Source organism: Lissotriton helveticus, chromosome 10 (genome assembly GCF_964261635.1).
Source record: "Lissotriton helveticus chromosome 10, aLisHel1.1, whole genome shotgun sequence".
Classification (NCBI taxonomy): Eukaryota; Metazoa; Chordata; class Amphibia; order Caudata; family Salamandridae; genus Lissotriton; species Lissotriton helveticus.
The window spans coordinates 258,336,821-258,360,312 of record NC_136071.1 but is presented as its reverse complement, the minus strand read 5'-3'; the positions used below and the strand labels follow the sequence as shown (position 1 = coordinate 258,360,312).

The 23,492-nt window shown below is 43.3% G+C and overlaps 1 protein-coding gene across 1 annotated transcript in view; it reads left to right on the top strand.

Annotated features, from left to right (window-relative positions):
• Positions 1-23,492, top strand: part of VILL (villin like) — a 337,454-nt gene that overhangs the window by 234,114 nt on the left and 79,848 nt on the right. Inside the window, exon 11 of the mRNA XM_078665275.1 lies at positions 1,555-1,655. Within this exon, the coding sequence (XP_078521401.1) occupies positions 1,555-1,655 (101 nt within the window). The remainder of the gene's footprint in view (positions 1-1,554; positions 1,656-23,492) is intronic.

Below are 23,492 nucleotides of genomic sequence, written 5' to 3'. Positions count from 1 at the left end.
TCCATGCCCGCACCAACAGTGTCTGCGTTCCTCCCCAATGTAAGGACACCTGTCGCTTAGCCACCAATAGAGCCATTGCCAAAAATCTTCTAACGCTTCTCTTCAATGGCTTAACGTACCCCAAAAGGTCTATGAACAGGCTGGGAGGTATAGGCTGTTCTACCATAATGGACAAATGTCGGAATATTTCCCCCCAGTATGTGTTCACCGACGTGCAATGCCACGCTAGGTGCGAAAGTCAGCATCTGGAGCACCACATCTCCCACATGCGTTGGATACAGTGAGATTTATTTTAGCAAGATGTTTAGGAGAGACATAAGCCCTGTGAAGATATTTAATTAACTCTACAGTCTTTAAATACATTATTAATTTTAATACTTAACATCTGAGCTTGAAAATATAAGTACTGTTGATTTGACTAACAGCAAGAACTCCTAGATGCAGCCCTGAAATTTGCAAGATTGTAGCCTCAAACACCACATCAACAAAGATCAGGCATGTCTCGTCTCAATCCCTTCCCAATATCTTTAATTTATTGAATTAATTAAATACATTTAAGGCGCTTAAGGGGGGTTGGGGTCTGTTGTCTAGAATTAAAGTTCATCGAAAAGATTCTGAAACAAATATAAAGAGAAAGAATGCACAAAATGAATCACCTAAAATCTGTTTAAGAAGACTACCGAGAATGAATAGTTAGAGGTCTTGGGGAAGAAACTGTTGGCAGTGTTTTCCTTGTGTCAGTTGTATGACACTAAATCAAAGCCAATAATATTGATGTACAAAGATTATCGCATCCACTACACCGTCTGCCTCAACATCAGCAAGGTAAGTATACGTTTACCATCCTTATCTCCTCATTTACTTACAACATACCTTCTGTTATTGGCTGGATCGATGTAGTGATTGCAGTATTTTTGTCATGCAATATACCACATGCAATATAGTCATCCCTCTCCTCAGCAACGTCACCAATTATAGTTAATCTTTGGCAATTATGTTTGTGGCAGGAGGTAGTAACCTGTTCTCAGCAACAGAAATAATTGTTCCTTGTTCTAGTTGTGAAGAGCTGTGCGCAGGCACATAAAAACCTACAATCACCCCAGAAATTTGGGGTTCCATTTCAGTATTTGGTGGCCAGCCAAATCACCCATGACAATACAGTGCGTGTTAGTCTCATTAGAATATATTTAAGAGGTCAAATACAGTGTATGCATTTTCTCGGCACTTTGGCTATTACCTGGAGGCCACCACCAGGCCCAATCTGAAAAGTTAACAGACTGTGCAAAGTGCGGCTAAATGACTAATACAAATCAGTGGTAGAAGAAAATCAGAGCACATGTTGGTGCTGTGTGTCTCTTAGAGATTTAAGTCAGCCTCTCAGAGTCATTGTGCATTCTTTTAGTGCAATACCTCGCAAGGATAGAACACACACTGGGGGTAGTCATATGAAAGTGGCCACTGTGTACCCAACAGACATACTGTCTAGTGTTTATACTTGTCCAATTCATGCTTCCTAAAGCCTGGCTAAATCTGCTTTTGTCTCCTCCCTTGCAGCCAAGGTGGATCAAGTTAAGTTTGATGTTACCGAGCTGTATGCCCGGCCAGAGCTGGCTGCGCAGCAGAGGATGGTGGACGATGCTTCGGGCAACGTTAAGGTGAGCACAACCCTCTGAGGACATTGAATATTTACCTGTTATTTCATTTGTCTTGAGTGCAAAATTTGGCCTCTTGGTGTCTCATTAAGATTATTATTATTATGATTTTTATTATTATAATTTCTCCATCAATTGCACTGTAATTACTTAAAAGATCCATTAATCAAAAATGATGATTGTGTGTTGTGTTTTTGTTTAATAAAATATTGAAATTAATTTCTAGTACGATATATATATAAATATATATATATATATATCTTACTCTGAAACTGTGGGTTCACAGCTGCCTCCCTTCCTCTTATGCCTGCATCACATCTAATGTGACTTAGCACATAGGGTGTAGTTTACATCGCTCGCCTCAGATGTCATATGGGATGGAAGAATTAGTGAGTGGGTGAAATCACAAATTTTTTTCTTTAACATTTTGTTTAACGAAAATTTCACTTATTATGTGAATTGCATTTTGTAGGTTGTCTGCATGAAAATTATACACCAAGGCATACAGTGCTTAAGAAAGTCACATGAGATACTGGTGGGAGACTAGTTTCAGCAGAAAATGTCTCTTTTCCACAGCATACATCGATTTCTTAGTTTGCTGTAGATATTTTATGCTCAAACCAGGCTTGTTGGTGAAAGGTATGTGAAAAAGCATAGCAAGGGAAAAAGGATTTTTTTTTGTTATGTCTTAAACTCAACACAATAGAATTCTGGAAGAGTTATCGTACATAACAAAAATTTCACCCAGTCCTAGTAAGAAGCCAGTGATCTACCATTGGACGTGGTCACCAAATGTAGACATGGCCCATATCCTCTTCGACCTTTTGGGGTCCTACCTCTCTAGTCTTTCCCCTCTTCTATTCAAGTTGTGAACCCAGCGGGTCACTAAGGTAGGGCCAATGGGTCTGAGGCTGATGGCCTGGTCAGAACAGCCTCTTATTGCTATGTACATTAAGTAAACTTTTTTTTATTTTTATTTTTATTTTTTTTACATTTTCAAAAACCTTTATTTATAAATTTAGCAGATACATAATACACTTAAGCATCAGAGTAGAGCATCGTACACAGCAGGTCATGAATCGATAATCATAGAAAGCATGAGAGTAATGTGCATTAAGTAAACTTAAAGGTTGCAAACAGCACCACAGGATCGCCACTAAGTTCGTTTTTCATGCATATGCTTGTCTCAGTGTGTGGGTGAATGGTGGTGGGGCTGTGTGCTCTTTGGACGAGGCATGTGGGCAGTGTGCAGGATGACTGTGTCCTTTTCCTCTCAATGCAACCTCAAGAGCTCCCCCTTCCACCGTCTGTTAAGCACTCTATTGAAAAAAATAAAAACATGGGCTCATGGACATTAAACCCTAGTTATGCTGCTTTTGTTTAGGACAGAGAGGTGTCACTGTAAAGACCCGTCTCCCAGGGATGCATAATCCAACAATGCTGCTGTTATACCCTTGTTTGAGCTCTGGGTTAAATGTAAGGCACCTTCTCTGCCAAAGGGGATGAGACCGAGAAGATGATTGCTAAGCTTATGATTTCGATTTATTGTAATTTCAGGAGACAGCAACATTTTACATTTTGTCGTTCCAAAATGCATTTGAATGGAGTTAAGCTCAGTAAACATAATCTAAACCACAGTTGACAATATGCATACACACACACATCCACCTAGGTATGGAAGACAAGCGAAGGAGAGACAGCAGGAAAGAGAATGGCCGAAGTGTACTACCTCCTCCACGGTCTTCCTCATTCCAGTCTTTACAATATGAACCTTGTCTCGCATCACAGGTCGTTTTTACCTATCCTAGCAAATCTGTTTACGAAGCTAAAAGTTAGTCTTTTGTAGATGGTTCCTAACTTAAGCCATACCCCTGTGACTCACGCCCAAAAGTGAAAGGCAGCCGTAATACTTCTTGTTATACGAAGCAACTCAAAAAGAGGCCTGATGGGTATACAAGGCAGGTGAGGTGGGGAGGACTAAGTATTATGACAAGGAAGACCAGGAATCAGGGTAATGAAGATTACCCGTAAATAACTGCATTCTTTCTGGTAACCTGTTCTGAATTTTTGGGCAAAGATACTGACAGGCTGTGCAATAGCAAAAGGCCATACCTTACTTAGTGCAGTGGTTCTTAACCTTCTGACTTCTGGGGACCCCCACTTAATCATTACTGGAACCGGGGGACCCACACTGATTCATCATTGGAATCCGGAGAACTCCAACTGAGTCCTTACTGGAAGCCGGGCTAAGCATTGTCGATGATTTGAGCCACAAAACAACACACACAAAAAAAAGAATAAAGCATCCATTAAACAAATACACAAATGATGACACATTGTATTTAATTCTCAAACACATATAAATGTAAAATATTTTTTTTATTTTAAATAGAGAGGTTGGAGCTTTTCTAAATTCAATTGAGGCCACTCATCATCCATACTATATTCTGTTTTCTGCACCTGCACTGCTCCCACGAATCAATCTAGGGATACTAATTTAATTTTTAGACTCCAATTTAAAATTCATTCACATTTACAGGACGTTTTATAACTTTCAGTTTCACATTTTGCTTCTTCAATTATATTCACTTTATTAATCTGTTAATATCATTTAATTTTCTAAGTAGTCATAGATCCCCTGAGGAGGCTTAGCGGCCCCAGAGGTCCCTGGACCACAGGTTGGGAAACACTGCCTTAGTGGGTTTAGGTTCCTGCGATCTTTAGCTGATCTGCATGACACTGTTCTTAAGTTATAATGAGAAAGGTCGGAGAAGTGGGCCTGACCCAATAAAGCCCAGAGGACATAGTGAGTCTCCTACTATCCCTGGTGAAGAGTAAGGAGGAAGACTTGCCGGTTTTAATAGCAGCCGTGACACTGAGCTGGGGAATGGATATACAGGGGCTGTCGCGATCATCAGGGACACTCATCAAACATCCCATTGAGTTTGCTACTTTGGCGGGGGGGAAGCCAACCACTGGGTCATCCTATAAGAACAATATGGGTTGGCCACTATAGGGGACCTCTATGAAAATTGACAACTTAAACTTATGGGGACATCATGGAAGCACATGGGGCTCAACCTGGAGCCCCACCTTGCCTCTTTCTGGCATACAGAAGATTAGTAGAGATTATCCCTAACATGAGGGGCCCAACAGCAACCTCTTAGCCAGTGGAGCTGCACACTGTTGACTTTGGGCAACGGGAGTGAAGCAGTCACCCTAATCTACAGTACTCTCCACAAGGACTTAGATGGGGCCCTGCACTCCCTTTCAGACAAATGGGTTCAAGTCTTGTGCATGAAATCACTGACAAAGAATGGCAATTGGAACTAGAATACCTTACTTGAGTTTCTATAAATGCCAGATTCTGACTTCAGCAGTTTCACTACCTACATATTGCCTACCTCACTCCCAGGAGGCTGGGTCTAATGTACTGCCATAAAAGCGCCCAATGCCTTAGATGCGGTGTGGACGATGCATGCTTCCACCATATGGTATGGTCCTGCCAAAGGTGGCAATTACTTGGCATAATGTAGTATTCAATCTGGAGAAGGTTACAGGCTCCTCTAATCTTTTTGACCGCAACATTTGCTTGTTGGGCCGTTCCCTCATATGAAAAAGGGCAAAATGTATAATGGGTTCATCAGTTTGCAAAAAGATGCATAACCACAAGCTGGAAATCCCCAACACGCCTCTGCATTTGCCACTTGATGGAGCTGGTGAACTACTGGACTGACAGAGAGTCAGAGTCACTTCTTATGAAGAATAACCAGTCACAGCTCGCAATACTCACGGGTGAGGTGGGGATCATGTGGGGGTTACCGCGGGGGGTAAAATAAAAATAAAACTCACCTGGCCGGGTCCCGCAACGCCTTTGCTCCTGGGCTGGGTCCCTTGTTTTCCTGCTCTTCAACAGAAACAGGGACAGGCATGCTCCCTACCCTCCTGTAAGCCAATCACAACGCTGCAATGGCAGCGTTGTGATTGGTGCGGAGTGGCGGACAGCACCCAGCCGGGCACCTGTCAGGAGGCCAGGCCTTTGTCGGGAGGCCATTTTCTCTATGTAGGCTGCATCCATCCTATGTAGAGAAAATGTAGAGTGTGAATGACTGCTTTGGTCAGCCCCATGGCCGACCAAACGTCAGGGTTCTCAGAGTGGTGCAAGCCACTCCTCCCCAACTCACCCACCCACTCTCCCCCTACCAGGCTACCCTCCCGCCCTTCCCAACCAGGCATACCCCTGTCTTCTGCTTTCTCACAGAGCGAGAAGCAGAAACATAAAATGGTATTTAAAATACCATTTTCTGTTTGTTCTTCTAGCACCTCGAAAAAGTAGTGGGGCGGCGCTTCTCCACCCTAATGGAGGAGCCGCCCCTGAGAATAACAATGGGCCGGGCAAGCGCGAGAATACAAAGTGATTATGGGAGGAATACCTGACAGTCTTCCTGGGAACAACGGTCGGCACAAATGACACAGCACCGGCAATAGCAACGTAAGACCCAATCTGGGGAGACACTGGGTGAACAGACATAACCCACACTGCCCATCACCCGCGAGACCTGACATACTTCAAGGGTGCTGCACTGTACTCTATTACTTTGCACTGTACTGCACAGGGTCTCCCTGATAGAATTGTTACTTACACCATCCACCCACCACACACCTCCCCCTTGTGACCTTGTGGGTACATTATTCTCATCCCCTCCCCCCCAGGCCCCTGACGGGCACTGTGATTGGACCACAGTTCATCGCTCTCTCTTTCACGGGGGCTTCAATAACTCAATTAATGACCCTGGTAAGGCACTCATTTAGGGACATATTATTTGTATGCAGAGGGCAGAATCTGAGGAGCGTGATGTGCCCATACTTTTATCATTTGACAAAAACTGTTTCCCTACATTACATTAAGAAGTAACCGTCCTGGGACAGTTAATTCCGACATTTGAAATGCCTCAGCTGAAGTGGAAGGGAAGTGCTGTGAAGCCCTGAGAGGGGCAGACAGCTGAAAGAAATTAGCTTTCTTGCCATTGGGCCTACTGCTTGAAAAAAATGTTAGTGACCGTTTGGTTAATCTGATAATATGAAGGCTGCTTGGGCGCCAGTATTGACTTTAATTGATGGAGTCACTTGAAGAGTATTCTTTTTGAGGGATATTGTAAGATGACCACCTTATGAGCTGTGGAGTATGTGTGTTTTTAAGGGACAGTTAGAAACAATGTTTGCACTAGGGACTGTCTGCACATTACTCAGATCTATATTTTGGAAGCACTTTTTCTATCTTAAACCTAAATCTTTTTGTGCCCTTGGTAGCAGCCAGTCTTATACACAACAAAACACTTGGAGGAGGGTCCAAGGGCAGGTTTATCGACCAACCAGGTACATGCCCCAAAACATTGCTATCACAACAAGAAATACCTGGGGGTCAAATACGTAAGTCAAACAGAATGGATCACAACACCAATACTACACAAATAACACCTGTGAGGACATTGTGCATGTTAAAGAATGCAGGCCAATTCAAGGCTCAAGAGCATATGGAGAAAATAGTTCCCATCAGAAGCCACACTGTACCGCCCTCTTTGTCATCATTTGGGTTCTCCTTACCCAGGATACAAAAACGGCTGGTCTAATGTTACCGTAACCGATAAATGTGACAAGTGGGAGGTATATATAGTGCAAAAATTAAAGAGGCTCCTGAATAAAGCAGTGTATGGTGATGGTAGTGAAAAGTGAAAGATTGTCGTAAAATTAGGTGAATCGGGTAGAAAAACAAGATTTATTAGTATCTCCCAATCCCTAAGGTTAAAAAGCAAGTGCAAGTGCGGGTTTGAAATAATAACCGTACTTGATGATGGTCAACATGTTTCTGCATTAAATAGAACCAAGTTTCCAATGCATTCGTCAGGACCTTGATAGACAACACTACTGCTTTGAATAAATAATGAAAAAATATCACCTGAAAGTCCCAGGTGTGTACTCAACCGTGTACTGTTATCGCGTTGTATCACACGGTATTGGATCCAGACAGAAAGACAAACAGACAAAGACAAAAAACATGAATGAATCATATTCTCGTTGTGTTTTTACAATAAAAACCACAGTGTGATGAAGACACATTCACAGCTACTCGGACAAAACGTTCCAAAGTGCACTCACCCATAAATGATGGTTGAGAGGCTTCACCCCACCTGGCTACAGCTCAGGTTTGAGGAGCACCGCTCTAAAAATAATTATTAAATTACTTTTAGAATTGGATTAACATAGAGTTAAAAGAAAGGTTTACACGGAGGTTTAGAGATGGCCTTTTTGGATACTCCATCAACATTTACGCTGATTATATGCGGGTGCCCCGCCAGTACTATACCCCGGCGGTCGAACTAATAGCTAAAAAAGGAATTGTACCGCAGAAATATTCCGCTTGTATACATGTAGGCAAACTCAGATGGAGGAGTTCAAGTTTAATGGCAGCGCAGGATGCGTGTTTGCTGTTAAGGGCTGACGCTGCTTTTCATGCGCGTGTTGTTATCAGACTAGCTGGGTGTGCGCTGGCAAGCGAGTGCGAGGCGGCCGCTTACCTATCCGTCGGTGTCTCCGGGCAGTCGTCTGTACTGTCTGGGGGGGCACCGGCGATCACGCAGGAGAGATGTTTGTATCCTCGTATTTCGCCGAGCTGCATCACGTGATCAGAGAACAGTCACGTGATGCAAAGCATGCTGGGACATGTAGTTCCAACGGCGCTTTCGCAACAATTTACTGTTGATATAGTCAATTAATTTACAGACAGTATTTATACAGGGACACAAAGTATATTTATTTTGTTAATGCCATATTTTGCCAAGGCATCTTTTAAAAAAAGCCATTTTGGGGTCATTAGCAACAATTACGAATGGGGTTTTATTGAGAGTTGGGGTAAGGAAGAAACTCAAGCCTCTCTGATGCTGTTGAGTCCCTTAAGGGGTTTACAGGGATTTATACTGTTAGTCATTTCCAACAAGGATGTATGGTAACGATGAACTCACGCCTGTCTGATGCTGTTAAGTCCCTGATGAGGTTTACAGGGATTTATACTGTTAATCATTTTCAACAAGGATGTAAGGTAACGATAATTAGAGGGACATCCAAGGTATTGGCTCGTTCAGACCCTCCTTATCACTGTTCAATCGGTAGACCCATTTTTGTTCTATTTTGAACAAGAAGCGACTGATGTCGGTACACGACTCAGGAATATATGGTTGTTCCAGGACTGTCCAACACAAATCATCAGGGCCATGCCCTTTCTCCAGGAAGTGTGCAGTAAGGCGAGTAGCTTGCTTTCGGCAACGCACTGTACTTTTGTGCTCTTGTATCCGTGTCCTTATCTTCCTAGTCGTCATCCCAACGTATCGGAGTGAGCACGGACATGTTATCTGATAGATTAAGTTACTGCTATTGCAGTTTGTAAATCTGTTTTGTGTCCATGGCCGGTTGGTCCCTATGTCCACCACAGTGGATTTGCAAGTTTGGGGACAGACCGTACACGACCCACATGGGTGGTGTCCGACAACAGGAGGAAGGTCCCACAGGGTGCCAATTTGTCTGGGTTCCTTGTTCCGTGGGCGTGTATGAATTAGCTGATCCTTTAGATTTTGTCCTCTTTTAAAGGCAAAGATTGGTAAAGCTATGTCATCGCCGCCGGTTTTCAAGATAGACCAGTGTTTCTTTATGATCCTTTGTACTTGGTCAGATCGACTATTGAATGTATTGACAAAGGCGATGCGGTTAGTCTTCTCTTTGGGAGGATGTATCTCCAAGAGGGACTCCCTGTTGTTATTGGAAGCCCTCTTCTTAGACTGACGAATAATCTTCTTTGGATAGTTTTTCTCAATCAGTTGGCATTCCAGATTTTTTGAGTGGGTCTTGAAAGCCTCCTTGCTAGAGCAGTTCCTTTGGACCCTGAGGAACTGGCCAAAAGGCAAGTTGTCCCTCAGGGCCCGTGGGTGGCAACTATCATATCGCAGAAGTGCATTTTTGGCCATCGGCTTGCGATAGAGCTCTGATTCGATTCCAGTTGGAGTTGCATGTAACCTCAGATCAAGGAAGGCCAAAGATGTCCGGCTATACTCGATGGTGAATTTAAGGTAGGCGTTCTTGCTATTCAGCCATCCGTGGAAAGACACGAGATCTTCTTCCGTTCCCCGCCACACCACCAGGATATCGTCAATATAACGTTTCCATACGTGTAGTGTTGGTAGGTAGGGGTTGGCGGGTGTAAGGACTACTTGCTGTTCAAAGTTATGGACGTAAAGATTCGCCAGGCTCGGCGCAAAAACGCTGCCCATGCTGGTCCCGGACACCTGCAGGTAAGTGATGTCCTCAAAGCGAAAGTAATTTTCTTTCATCGCAATTTCTGCTAAATGCATAATGAAACGTATTGGAGTGATAGACTGATGGTTACTCTGCTCCAGCAAAGCACCTACCACCTCCAGGGTTTCAGTTTGCGGAATTGACGTATAAAGGGACTCAACGTCGAATGATACAAGGATGTCCCTTTCGATATCGAATTGTACTGTTGGAAGGAGTCTCAGGACATCTTTCGTGTCCTGTAGGAACGTAGGCATAGCCTTGACCATGGGGTTCAAGAAATAATCGACAAAGGTCGACAGAGGTTCCAGGACTGAACCAATACCGGAAATAATGGGCCTCCCGGGTGGCGGCCTCTGAGGTTTGTGCACTTTGGGAAGACAATAGAAATACGGTACCGTAGGGTATTCAGTTGTTAGGTATTGTCCTTCCTGGGATGTAATCCAGCCCTCGGCGGTTGCTTCCTTGACCAAACCTTTAATTTTGGTTTGTATTCTCTCTGTAGGGTCTTCTTTTAATGGCAAATATGATTTCCGGTCACTCAGCTGCCGAAGGCATTCATTTCTGTAGATCTCAGTATCCAGGATCACTGTGGCACCGCCTTTGTCGGCTTGCTTAATGGTAATTCTGTCGTTAGATGATAGTGAACGGAGGGCCAGTTGTTCATCTCGTGCGAGGTTCATGAATGGCCTGGTTTCTGTTTTGTAAAGGCGTGTTATGTCGTTTTCCACGGCTGTTTCAAATGTCAAAACCTTGGGAGGTAGTACAGCACTAGGTGGATTAAATGTGGATGGCTTCTTCAATCCAGTGTTTTTTTCTTTTTCATCAATGACAGTACCAGTGTTTCCTGGTCTAGAAAAGAAATAGTGTAGTCTTATTTTCCTGAAGAGCTTTGCCAATTCGATTTGGGCTACAAAAGGATCCCCTTTCTGAGTTGCCACAAAACCTAGGCCTTTGTTCAAAAGTCGTTCTTCATTTGGAGAGAGTATATGTGAGCTGAGGTTCATCACGAGGCTGTCTGGTTGCTTGTCCCCGCGGTTTCTGGCGGGACTTTCTTCCCGCTGCGGAGATCCATTCCCGATTGTTGGGTGATGTTCGTATTCCAGTGGACCTGTGTTGGCGTTGTTCCTTGTCGCCTCCTGCCCCTGCCCCGTCTCGGGCCAAACCCTAAAAAAGGAAAAGATCCAGGGCCTTGTTGCATTTGAGGAGGACCAAAAGGACCCATTTGAGGCGGACCTTGGGGTCCATACATCCAGGGATTTGCCGGCCACCACGGTTGAAAATTGTTAAAGTTCTGTGGTTGATGTCCGCTCCTCCAGTTTCTTCTGTTACCTCGGCCCCTGGACATTTGGCCAGTAGACCCATTTTGTGAGGTGTCTGAATCGCTGGATGCTCCATCCGAGCTTGATGTACCATATGTCGAGCCACCCTTCTTTCCACCTCGATTGAATGTTGGTGCTGTATATGTGTCGCTCGTGTATGGGTATACTCTTTCCATAGAAAATTTCGCTAGGTCTTTCTTAAACTTTTCTAATTTTGTGAAAAGAATAACTTCCTTAAAATCTTTATTATTCTTGTCACTGTCATCCTGTCCCTTTTTAAACAATCCACTTTTTAGTGTTGTTTTTATCTGGCCCTCAAGTACCTGAATCTCAATTAGTATTTTGTCCGCTACTCTTTTTGCGGTTTTAATGATCAGGACTAGCCAGTCTCTTGTGCACCTCCAGGCAATCATTGACCAGTCTTTCAGGAAGTCTTTATCATCAAGAAATAGACGTGGTGCATTATTAACAATGAGGCCCGAGGGTGCACAGTTGTCTCGAAGATATTGTGCCATGACTATTCCATGGACAGATGTCCTGGAGTAGGATTTTTTCAGGACTAAAACTTTTGCCCAACCCTCATCGTTGTTTATTACTTGGACGGGAATACTATCTAGAAGACTAGGGTTTTCATCCAGAATACTTTGTACCTCCGCACTCTCAAATGCTAATCCCCAGTTGGTAGCCATGTCAAAGAGCCGATCGTTAGAGAATGAGTAGAGGACAGGGCACCCACTGTAATGAAAAATATATATGGAGAGCACCTCGCAGTAAACACAGTTTTTCTGGAGGACCAAAGGGTCGACCAGTATTAAAAGGACCCACAGCCTTAGCTGTACTATTCACATACACAACAAAACACTTGGAGGAGGGTCCAAGGGCAGGTTTATCGACCAACCAGGTACATGCCCCAAAACATTGCTATCACAACAAGAAATACCTGGGGGTCAAATACGTAAGTCAAACAGAATGGATCACAACACCAATACTACACAAATAACACCTGTGAGGACATTGTGCATGTTAAAGAATGCAGGCCAATTCAAGGCTCAAGAGCATATGGAGAAAATAGTTCCCATCAGAAGCCACACTGTACCGCCCTCTTTCTCATCATTTGGGTTCTCCTTACCCAGGAGACAAAAACGGCTGGTCTAATGTTACCGTAACCGATAAATGTGACAAGTGGGAGGTATATATAGTGCAAAAATTAAAGAGGCTCCTGAATAAAGCTGTGTATGGTGATGGTAGTGAAAAGTGAAAGATTGTCGTAAAATTAGGTGAATCGGGTAGAAAAACAAGATTTATTAGTATCTCCCAATCCCTAAGGTTAAAAAGCAAGTGCAAGTGCGGGTTTGAAATAATAACCGTACTTGATGATGGTCAACATGTTTCTGCATTAAATAGAACCAAGTTTCCAATGCATTCGTCAGGACCTTGATAGACAACACTACTGCTTTGAATAAATAATGAAAAAATATCACCTGAAAGTCCCAGGTGTGTACTCAACCGTGTACTGTTATCGCGTTGTATCACACGGTATTGGATCCAGACAGAAAGACAAACAGACAAAGACAAAAAACATGAATGAATCATATTCTCGTTGTGTTTTTACAATAAAAACCACAGTGTGATGAAGACACATTCACAGCTACTCGGACAAAACGTTCCAAAGTGCACTCACCCATAAATGATGGTTGAGAGGCTTCACCCCACCTGGCTACAGCTCAGGTTTGAGGAGCACCGCTCTAAAAATAATTATTAAATTACTTTTAGAATTGGATTAACATAGAGTTAAAAGAAAGGTTTACACGGAGGTTTAGAGATGGCCTTTTTGGATACTCCATCAACATTTACGCTGATTATATGCGGGTGCCCCGCCAGTACTATACCCCGGCGGTCGAACTAATAGCTAAAAAAGGAATTGTACCGCAGAAATATTCCGCTTGTATACATGTAGGCAAACTCAGATGGAGGAGTTCAAGTTTAATGGCAGCGCAGGATGCGTGTTTGCTGTTAAGGGCTGACGCTGCTTTTCATGCGCGTGTTGTTATCAGACTAGCTGGGTGTGCGCTGGCAAGCGAGTGCGAGGCGGCCGCTTGCTTACCTATCCGTCGGTGTCTCCGGGCAGTCGTCTGTACTGTCTGGGGGGGCACCGGCGATCACGCAGGAGAGATGTTTGTATCCTCGTATTTCGCCGAGCTGCATCACGTGATCAGAGAACAGTCACGTGATGCAAAGCATGCTGGGACATGTAGTTCCAACGGCGCTTTCGCAACAATTTACTGTTGATATAGTCAATTAATTTACATACAGTATTTATACAGGGACACAAAGTATATTTATTTTGTTAATGCCATATTTTGCCAAGGCATCTTTTAAAAAAAGCCATTTTGGGGTCATTAGCAACAATTACGAATGGGGTTTTATTGAGAGTGGGGGTAAGGAAGAAACTCAAGCCTCTCTGATGCTGTTGAGTCCCTTAAGGGGTTTACAGGGATTTATACTGTTAGTCATTTCCAACAAGGATGTAAGGTAACGATGAACTCACGCCTGTCTGATGCTGTGACAGGCGACTTAACAGCATCAGACAGGCGTGAGTTCATCGTTACCTTACATCCTTGTTGGAAATGACTAACAGTATAAATCCCTGTAAACCCCTTAAGGGACTCAACAGCATCAGAGAGGCTTGAGTTTCTTCCTTACCCCCACTCTCAATAAAACCCCATTCGTAATTGTTGCTAATGACCCCAAAATGGCTTTTTTTAAAAGATGCCTTGGCAAAATATGGCATTAACAAAATAAATATACTTTGTGTCCCTGTATAAATACTGTCTGTAAATTAATTGACTATATCAACAGTAAATTGTTGCGAAAGCGCCGTTGGAACTACATGTCCAAGCATGCTTTGCATCACGTGACTGTTCTCTGATCACGTGATGCAGCTCGGCGAAATACGAGGATACAAACATCTCTCCTGCGTGATCGCCGGTGCCCCCCCAGACAGTACAGACGACTGCCCGGAGACACCGACGGATAGGTAAGCGGCCGCCTCGCACTCGCTTGCCAGCGCACACCCAGCTAGTCTGATAACAACACGCGCATGAAAAGCAGCGTCAGCCCTTAACAGCAAACACGCATCCTGCGCTGCCATTAAACTTGAACTCCTCCATCTGAGTTTGCCTACATGTATACAAGCGGAATATTTCTGCGGTACAATTCCTTTTTTAGCTATTAGTTCGACCGCCGGGGTATAGTACTGGCGGGGCACCCGCATATAATCAGCGTAAATGTTGATGGAGTATCCAAAAAGGCCATCTCTAAACCTCCGTGTAAACCTTTCTTTTAACTCTATGTTAATCCAATTCTAAAAGTAATTTAATAATTATTTTTAGAGCGGTGCTCCTCAAACCTGAGCTGTAGCCAGGTGGGGTGAAGCCTCTCAACCATCATTTATGGGTGAGTGCACTTTGGAACGTTTTGTCCGAGTAGCTGTGAATGTGTCTTCATCACACTGTGGTTTTTATTGTAAAAACACAACGAGAATATGATTCATTCATGTTTTTTGTCTTTGTCTGTTTGTCTTTCTGTCTGGATCCAATACCGTGTGATACAACGCGATAACAGTACACGGTTGAGTACACACCTGGGACTTTCAGGTGATATTTTTTCATTATTTATTCAAAGCAGTAGTGTTGTCTATCAAGGTCCTGACGAATGCATTGGAAACTTGGTTCTATTTAATGCAGAAACATGTTGACCATCATCAAGTACGGTTATTATTTCAAACCCGCACTTGCACTTGCTTTTTAACCTTAGGGATTGGGAGATACTAATAAATCTTGTTTTTCTACCCGATTCACCTAATTTTACGACAATCTTTCACTTTTCACTACCATCACCATACACTGCTTTATTCAGGAGCCTCTTTAATTTTTGCACTATATATACCTCCCACTTGTCACATTTATCGGTTACGGTAACATTAGACCAGCCGTTTTTGTCTCCTGGGTAAGGAGAACCCAAATGATGAGAAAGAGGGCGGTACAGTGTGGCTTCTGATGGGAACTATTTTCTCCATATGCTCTTGAGCCTTGAATTGGCCTGCATTCTTTAACATGCACAATGTCCTCACAGGTGTTATTTGTGTAGTATTGGTGTTGTGATCCATTCTGTTTGACTTACGTATTTGACCCCCAGGTATTTCTTGTTGTGATAGCAATGTTTTGGGGCATGTACCTGGTTGGTCGATAAACCTGCCCTTGGACCCTCCTCCAAGTGTTTTGTTGTGTATGTGAATAGTACAGCTAAGGCTGTGGGTCCTTTTAATACTGGTCGACCCTTTGGTCCTCCAGAAAAACTGTGTTTACTGCGAGGTGCTCTCCATATATATTTTTCATTACAGTGGGTGCCCTGTCCTCTACTCATTCTCTAACAATCGGCTCTTTGACATGGCTACCAACTGGGGATTAGCATTTGAGAGTGCGGAGGTACAAAGTATTCTGGATGAAAACCCTAGTCTTCTAGATAGTATTCCCGTCCAAGTAATAAACAACGATGAGGGTTGGGCAAAAGTTTTAGTCCTGAAAAAATCCTACTCCAGGACATCTGTCCATGGAATAGTCATGGCACAATATCTTCGAGACAACTGTGCACCCTCGGGCCTCATTGTTAATAATGCACCACGTCTATTTCTTGATGATAAAGACTTCCTGAAAGACTGGTCAATGATTGCCTGGAGGTGCACAAGAGACTGGCTAGTCCTGATCATTAAAACCGCAAAAAGAGTAGCGGACAAAATACTAATTGAGATTCAGGTACTTGAGGGCCAGATAAAAACAACACTAAAAAGTGGATTGTTTAAAAAGGGACAGGATGACAGTGACAAGAATAATAAAGATTTTAAGGAAGCTATTCTTTTCACAAAATTAGAAAAGTTTAAGAAAGACCTAGCGAAATTTTCTATGGAAAGAGTATACCCATACACGAGCGACACATATACAGCACCAACATTCAATCGAGGTGGAAAGAAGGGTGGCTCGACATATGGTACATCAAGCTCGGATGGAGCATCCAGCGATTCAGACACCTCACAAAATGGGTCTACTGGCCAAATGTCCAGGGGCCGAGGTAACAGAAGAAACTGGAGGAGCGGACATCAACCACAGAACTTTAACAATTTTCAACCGTGGTGGCCGGCAAATCCCTGGATGTATGGACCCCAAGGTCCGCCTCAAATGGGTCCTTTTGGTCCTCCTCAAATGCAACAAGGCCCTGGATCTTTTCCTTTTTTAGGGTTTGGCCCGAGACGGGGCAGGGGCAGGAGGCGACAAGGAACAACGCCAACACAGGTCCACTGGAATACGAACATCACCCAACAATCGGGAATGGATCTCCGCAGCGGGAAGAAAGTCCCGCCAGAAACCGCGGGGACAAGCAACCAGACAGCCTCGTGATGAACCTCAGCTCACATATACTCTCTCCAAATGAAGAACGACTTTTGAACAAAGGCCTAGGTTTTGTGGCAACTCAGAAAGGGGATCCTTTTGTAGCCCAAATCGAATTGGCAAAGCTCTTCAGGAAAATAAGACTACACCATTTCTTTTCTAGACCAGGAAACACTGGTACTGTCATTGATGAAAAAGAAAAAAACACTGGATTGAAGAAGCCATCCACATTTAATCCACCTAGTGCTGTACTACCTCCCAAGGTTTTGACATTTGAAACAGCCGTGGAAAACGACATAACACGCCTTTACGAAACAGAAACCAGGCCATTCATGAACCTCGCACGAGATGAACAACTGGCCCTCCGTTCACTATCATCTAACGACAGAATTACCATTAAGCAAGCCGACAAAGGCGGTGCCACAGTGATCCTGGATACTGAGATCTACAGAAATGAATGCCTTCGGCAGCTGAGTGACCGGAAATCATATTTGCCATTAAAAGAAGACCCTACAGAGAGAATACAAACCAAAATAAAAGGTTTGGTCGAGGAAGCAACCGCCGAGGGCTGGATTACATCCCAGGAAGGACAATACCTAACAACTGAATACCCTACGGTACCGTATTTCTATTGTCTTCCCAAAGTGCACAAACCTCAGAGGCCGCCACCCGGGAGGCCCATTATTTCCGGTATTGGTTCAGTCCTGGAACCTCTGTCGACCTTTGTCGATTATTTCTTGAACCCCATGGTCAAGGCTATGCCTACGTTCCTACAGGACACGAAAGATGTCCTGAGACTCCTTCCAACAGTACAATTCGATATCGAAAGGGACATCCTTGTATCATTCGACGTTGAGTCCCTTTATACGTCAATTCCGCAAACTGAAACCCTGGAGGTGGTAGGTGCTTTGCTGGAGCAGAGTAACCATCAGTCTATCACTCCAATACGTTTCATTATGCATTTAGCAGAAATTGCGATGAAAGAAAATTACTTTCGCTTTGAGGACATCACTTACCTGCAGGTGTCCGGGACCAGCATGGGCAGCGTTTTTGCGCCGAGCCTGGCGAATCTTTACGTCCATAACTTTGAACAGCAAGTAGTCCTTACACCCGCCAACCCCTACCTACCATCACTACACGTATGGAAACGTTATATTGACGATATCCTGGTGGTGTGGCGGGGAACGGAAGAAGATCTCGTGTCTTTCCACGGATGGCTGAATAGCAAGAACGCCTACCTTAAATTCACCATCGAGTATAGCCGGACATCTTTGGCCTTCCTTGATCTGAGGTTACATGCAACTCCAACTGGAATCGAATCAGAGCTCTATCGCAAGCCGATGGCCAAAAATGCACTTCTGCGATATGATAGTTGCCACCCACGGGCCCTGAGGGACAACTTGCCTTTTGGCCAGTTCCTCAGGGTCCAAAGGAACTGCTCTAGCAAGGAGGCTTTCAAGACCCACTCAAAAAATCTGGAATGCCAACTGATTGAGAAAAACTATCCAAAGAAGATTATTCGTCAGTCTAAGAAGAGGGCTTCCAATAACAACAGGGAGTCCCTCTTGGAGATACATCCTCCCAAAGAGAAGACTAACCGCATCGCCTTTGTCAATACATTCAATAGTCGATCTGACCAAGTACAAAGGATCATAAAGAAACGCTGGTCTATCTTGAAAACCGGCGGCGATGACATAGCTTTACCAATCTTTGCCTTTAAAAGAGGACAAAATCTAAAGGATCAGCTAATTCATACACGCCCACGGAACAAGGAACCCAGACAAATTGGCACCCTGTGGGACCTTCCTCCTGTTGTCGGACACCACCCATGTGGGTCGTGTACGGTCTGTCCCCAAACTTGCAAATCCACTGTGGTGGACATAGGGACCAACCGGCCATGGACACAAAACAGATTTACAAACTGCAATAGCAGTAACTTAATCTATCAGATAACATGTCCGTGCTCACTCCGATACGTTGGGATGACGACTAGGAAGATAAGGACACGGATACAAGAGCACAAAAGTACAGTGCGTTGCCGAAAGCAAGCTACTCGCCTTACTGCACACTTCCTGGAGAAAGGGCATGGCCCTGATGATTTGTGTTGGACAGTCCTGGAACAACCATATATTCCTGAGTCGTGTACCGACATCAGTCGCTTCTTGTTCAAAATAGAACAAAAATGGGTCTACCGATTGAACAGTGATAAGGAGGGTCTGAACGAGCCAATACCTTGGATGTCCCTCTAATTATCGTTACCTTACATCCTTGTTGAAAATGATTAACAGTATAAATCCCTGTAAACCTCATCAGGGACTTAACAGCATCAGACAGGCGTGAGTTCATCGTTACCTTACATCCTTGTTGGAAATGACTAACAGTATAAATCCCTGTAAACCCCTTAAGGGACTCAACAGCATCAGAGAGGCTTGAGTTTCTTCCTTACCCCCACTCTCAATAAAACCCCATTCGTAATTGTTGCTAATGACCCCAAAATGGCTTTTTTTAAAAGATGCCTTGGCAAAATATGGCATTAACAAAATAAATATACTTTGTGTCCCTGTATAAATACTGTCTGTAAATTAATTGACTATATCAACAGTAAATTCTTGCGAAAGCGCCGTTGGAACTACATGTCCCAGCATGCTTTGCATCACGTGACTGTTCTCTGATCACGTGATGCAGCTCGGCGAAATACGAGGATACAAACATCTCTCCTGCGTGATCGCCGGTGCCCCCCCAGACAGTACAGACGACTGCCCGGAGACACCGACGGATAGGTAAGCGGCCGCCTCGCACTCGCTTGCCAGCGCACACCCAGCTAGTCTGATAACAACACGCGCATGAAAAGCAGCGTCAGCCCTTAACAGCAAACACGCATCCTGCGCTGCCATTAAACTTGAACTCCTCCATCTGAGTTTGCCTACATGTATACAAGCGGAATATTTCTGCGGTACAATTCCTTTTTTAGCTATTAGTTCGACCGCCGGGGTATAGTACTGGCGGGGCACCCGCATATAATCAGCGTAAATGTTGATGGAGTATCCAAAAAGGCCATCTCTAAACCTCCGTGTAAACCTTTCTTTTAACTCTATGTTAATCCAATTCTAAAAGTAATTTAATAATTATTTTTAGAGCGGTGCTCCTCAAACCTGAGCTGTAGCCAGGTGGGGTGAAGCCTCTCAACCATCATTTATGGGTGAGTGCACTTTGGAACGTTTTGTCCGAGTAGCTGTGAATGTGTCTTCATCACACTGTGGTTTTTATTGTAAAAACACAACGAGAATATGATTCATTCATGTTTTTTGTCTTTGTCTGTTTGTCTTTCTGTCTGGATCCAATACCGTGTGATACAACGCGATAACAGTACACGGTTGAGTACACACCTGGGACTTTCAGGTGATATTTTTTCATTATTTATTCAAAGCAGTAGTGTTGTCTATCAAGGTCCTGACGAATGCATTGGAAACTTGGTTCTATTTAATGCAGAAACATGTTGACCATCATCAAGTACGGTTATTATTTCAAACCCGCACTTGCACTTGCTTTTTAACCTTAGGGATTGGGAGATACTAATAAATCTTGTTTTTCTACCCGATTCACCTAATTTTACGACAATCTTTCACTTTTCACTACCATCACCATACACTGCTTTATTCAGGAGCCTCTTTAATTTTTGCACTATATATACCTCCCACGTGTCACATTTATCGGTTACGGTAACATTAGACCAGCCGTTTTTGTCTCCTGGGTAAGGAGAACCCAAATGATGAGAAAGAGGGCGGTACAGTGTGGCTTCTGATGGGAACTATTTTCTCCATATGCTCTTGAGCCTTGAATTGGCCTGCATTCTTTAACATGCACAATGTCCTCACAGGTGTTATTTGTGTAGTATTGGTGTTGTGATCCATTCTGTTTGACTTACGTATTTGACCCCCAGGTATTTCTTGTTGTGATAGCAGCCAGTCTTATACTGTGTGTAATGCCGTACATATTCACAGTGCTTTCTGTCATAGGCTGGAACCCCGGAACACTAAAAATTCACAAGTCACTATTCTTCAGTGCACCAAGCAGAATTCAATTCTGTGGCTACATTGACCACATAAACCAATTTAGGTTTCACAATGTAAAATTGTGAATCTCTTACTGATTAGTTTAAGTTGCATTTATTTTTCATTTAAGTTGTGTTCTATTTTATATGCAGTTACTCAAAGATAAAAGATCATCAAACAAGTTACAGAATTCCCCCACTGGACTCAGGATCACAGGGCCAGATGTACGACCCGTTTTTGCACACGCAAACGGATTTGCGACCCGTTTGCGCATCTAAAAACCTCATGGGCCATGTACAAAGCCTATTTAGCGAGTCGCAATTTATTTGCGACTCGCTTAATAGGTTTTGCGACTCGCTATTAGGAAGGGGCGTTCCCTTACTAATAGCGACCGCAAAGTCATGTACCAATGTTTTGCAATTGCAGTTGCAAAACACTCACAAATTACCACCCTCTTCAAGAGGGTGGTAATGGAGTTGTGACTGGCTCTGAGAATATTTTTTGAGGGCAGGCAGTGGGCCCAGGGACCATAAAATGCCCTTAAAAAATTAAACGAAAACGTTTCATTTTTTTTTTAAGTGCATCCCGTTTTCCTTTAAGGAAAACGGTCTGCATTAAAAAAAAATGCTTTATTTAAAAGCAGTCCCAGACATGGTGGTCTGCTGAGCCCAGCAGACCACCATCCCTGGGAGGCCCTGCCATGCCAAATGGGGTCACAAATTGCGAGTGGCTCATTAATATTCATGAGCCTCGCATTTTGTGACCCCATTGGGAATTGCTAGCAGTGTCTCTGACACTGTTGTACATCCCAATTTGCGACTCGCAATTGCGACACAAATTGGGTGGTCATACATCTGGCCCACAGCTTCCATACTTTTTAATGCACTTCGACCACTGTATGTATACATTAAAAGAAAAAAGTGGATACAATTCCGTTCTTAATTATTGAAAGACTTACATGTGACGTAGACGCCACTTTTAAGATTTTCAGAAGAGATAACACATTTAAAACTTGTTAAAAATATTACATTTAATAATAATAATAGGCAGAGCTGTATTTGAAATTGTTTCTTTAACGTGGTCGATTTTAACTCTTAATTTGTACCGATTGACAAAGTTACATTGATGCCACCCACGACCCCGTGCCAGTGAGTTAAAACCGGGTGCCTATTTGAGTCTTATTGCTGTGGTAACTGCTTTGATTTGATAACTTTTAAACACAGGCAAGGGAGACCTAGAGCACCTCATCTTTCTGTGCCCGATACTCAAAAGGTTTTGGGGGGAGGTATTCGACTTCATAGACAAATCACTCAACTGTAATATAATAAGAGACTTTGCCTCACTCACCACGACATTCATCCAAACTGACCTCCCCTCAGACGGAGAAAGAGAGCTAATGGACCTACTAATAACTGCTGCAGTCAAGCTAGTACTTACGAACTGGAAGGATACCTCTAAAACGTCATACAGAGGGTGGCTCAGTTGGATCACTTACCTAAGAGGGGCGGACACCCTGGCATTAAGCTACTCGCCCTGGAAAGCCTCCTCCAGGAACCTGTGGCAAACCTTGGACAAGAACATGACCCCAGATGACCCACCATAAAACTGTAATGACTCAATGAACTGTGAACCATTGATCTACATGCAACCTTCGGAATGTTTGTTAGATAATACCAGAGATGCTTCTATACTATCCTTCTTCTACACTTATTCTCACTTTCCTCTCCTCCTCTTGTATCCTTATCCTACCTCCACTGTATAACAAACTAAGGAGTTGCCATCCGATATGTTTACCATGTACCACTTTCCCTGTAACCTCACAGGATGGCAACCTATATAACGATTCTCTTTTATATTGTTTGCATTTTTATAAATACCAGAAATAAATATATATTTTTTTTTAAAGCAAGGACTTGCAAAGAACATACATTTACTGTAACTTCACATTCTTTGTATACTCCCGCCATCTAGTGGTTCAGTATGGAATAGTTTAAATGTTTTGACGCCAACTTTCTAAGTGGCGGACCGTTGTAAATAGGCAGTGGTGGCATTGACAATCAATCCTCTAGAATGAATCATATTTTAATTGCATATATGTAGCGCTTGCTACTCCTAAAGTAAGCGTACTGCTCTGGAACCCAAGATTAGTAATTAATCCAGTGGTTATTGTTATTGGTTGCTGTTGTTGGTTGCTAGGCTGAGTCTTGTGTTCTCAAGAAAACGATTCCATGCAGCTATTCAGTTTCTTTGGGGTAGATTAAATTAATAAACCTTCAATGTGATCATTAGTTGGGGGGGGGGGGGGTGAATTCATGTATATAGTTAGTGGGGTTAATGGCTGAGTTAGAAGAGATAATAAGGTATATGGTATTGTTAAATTGCAGGCATATGACTTTCAAAGAACGAGAGGTTGTGATCTTTGAAATGAGGAACGGGCAATTTGCAGAAATATGGTAATAGAGATTAGGGCAAACATGCATGTGACTTATAGTTGGCTGTGGTAAACAGGGGAAGACATGCAAGGGATGGAAAATTAGAAGTAGGGTTTTTGAAAGAAATAAGCAGCGGCAGCGGTAACAATGAGAAGTTTAACATCCAGATACATTTGTTCATGCAGGTCTTTAGGAGTATGTTGGTGGTTTTTAAAGCAGTATGCAATCCCAGGATGTAAAACTGTAGAAA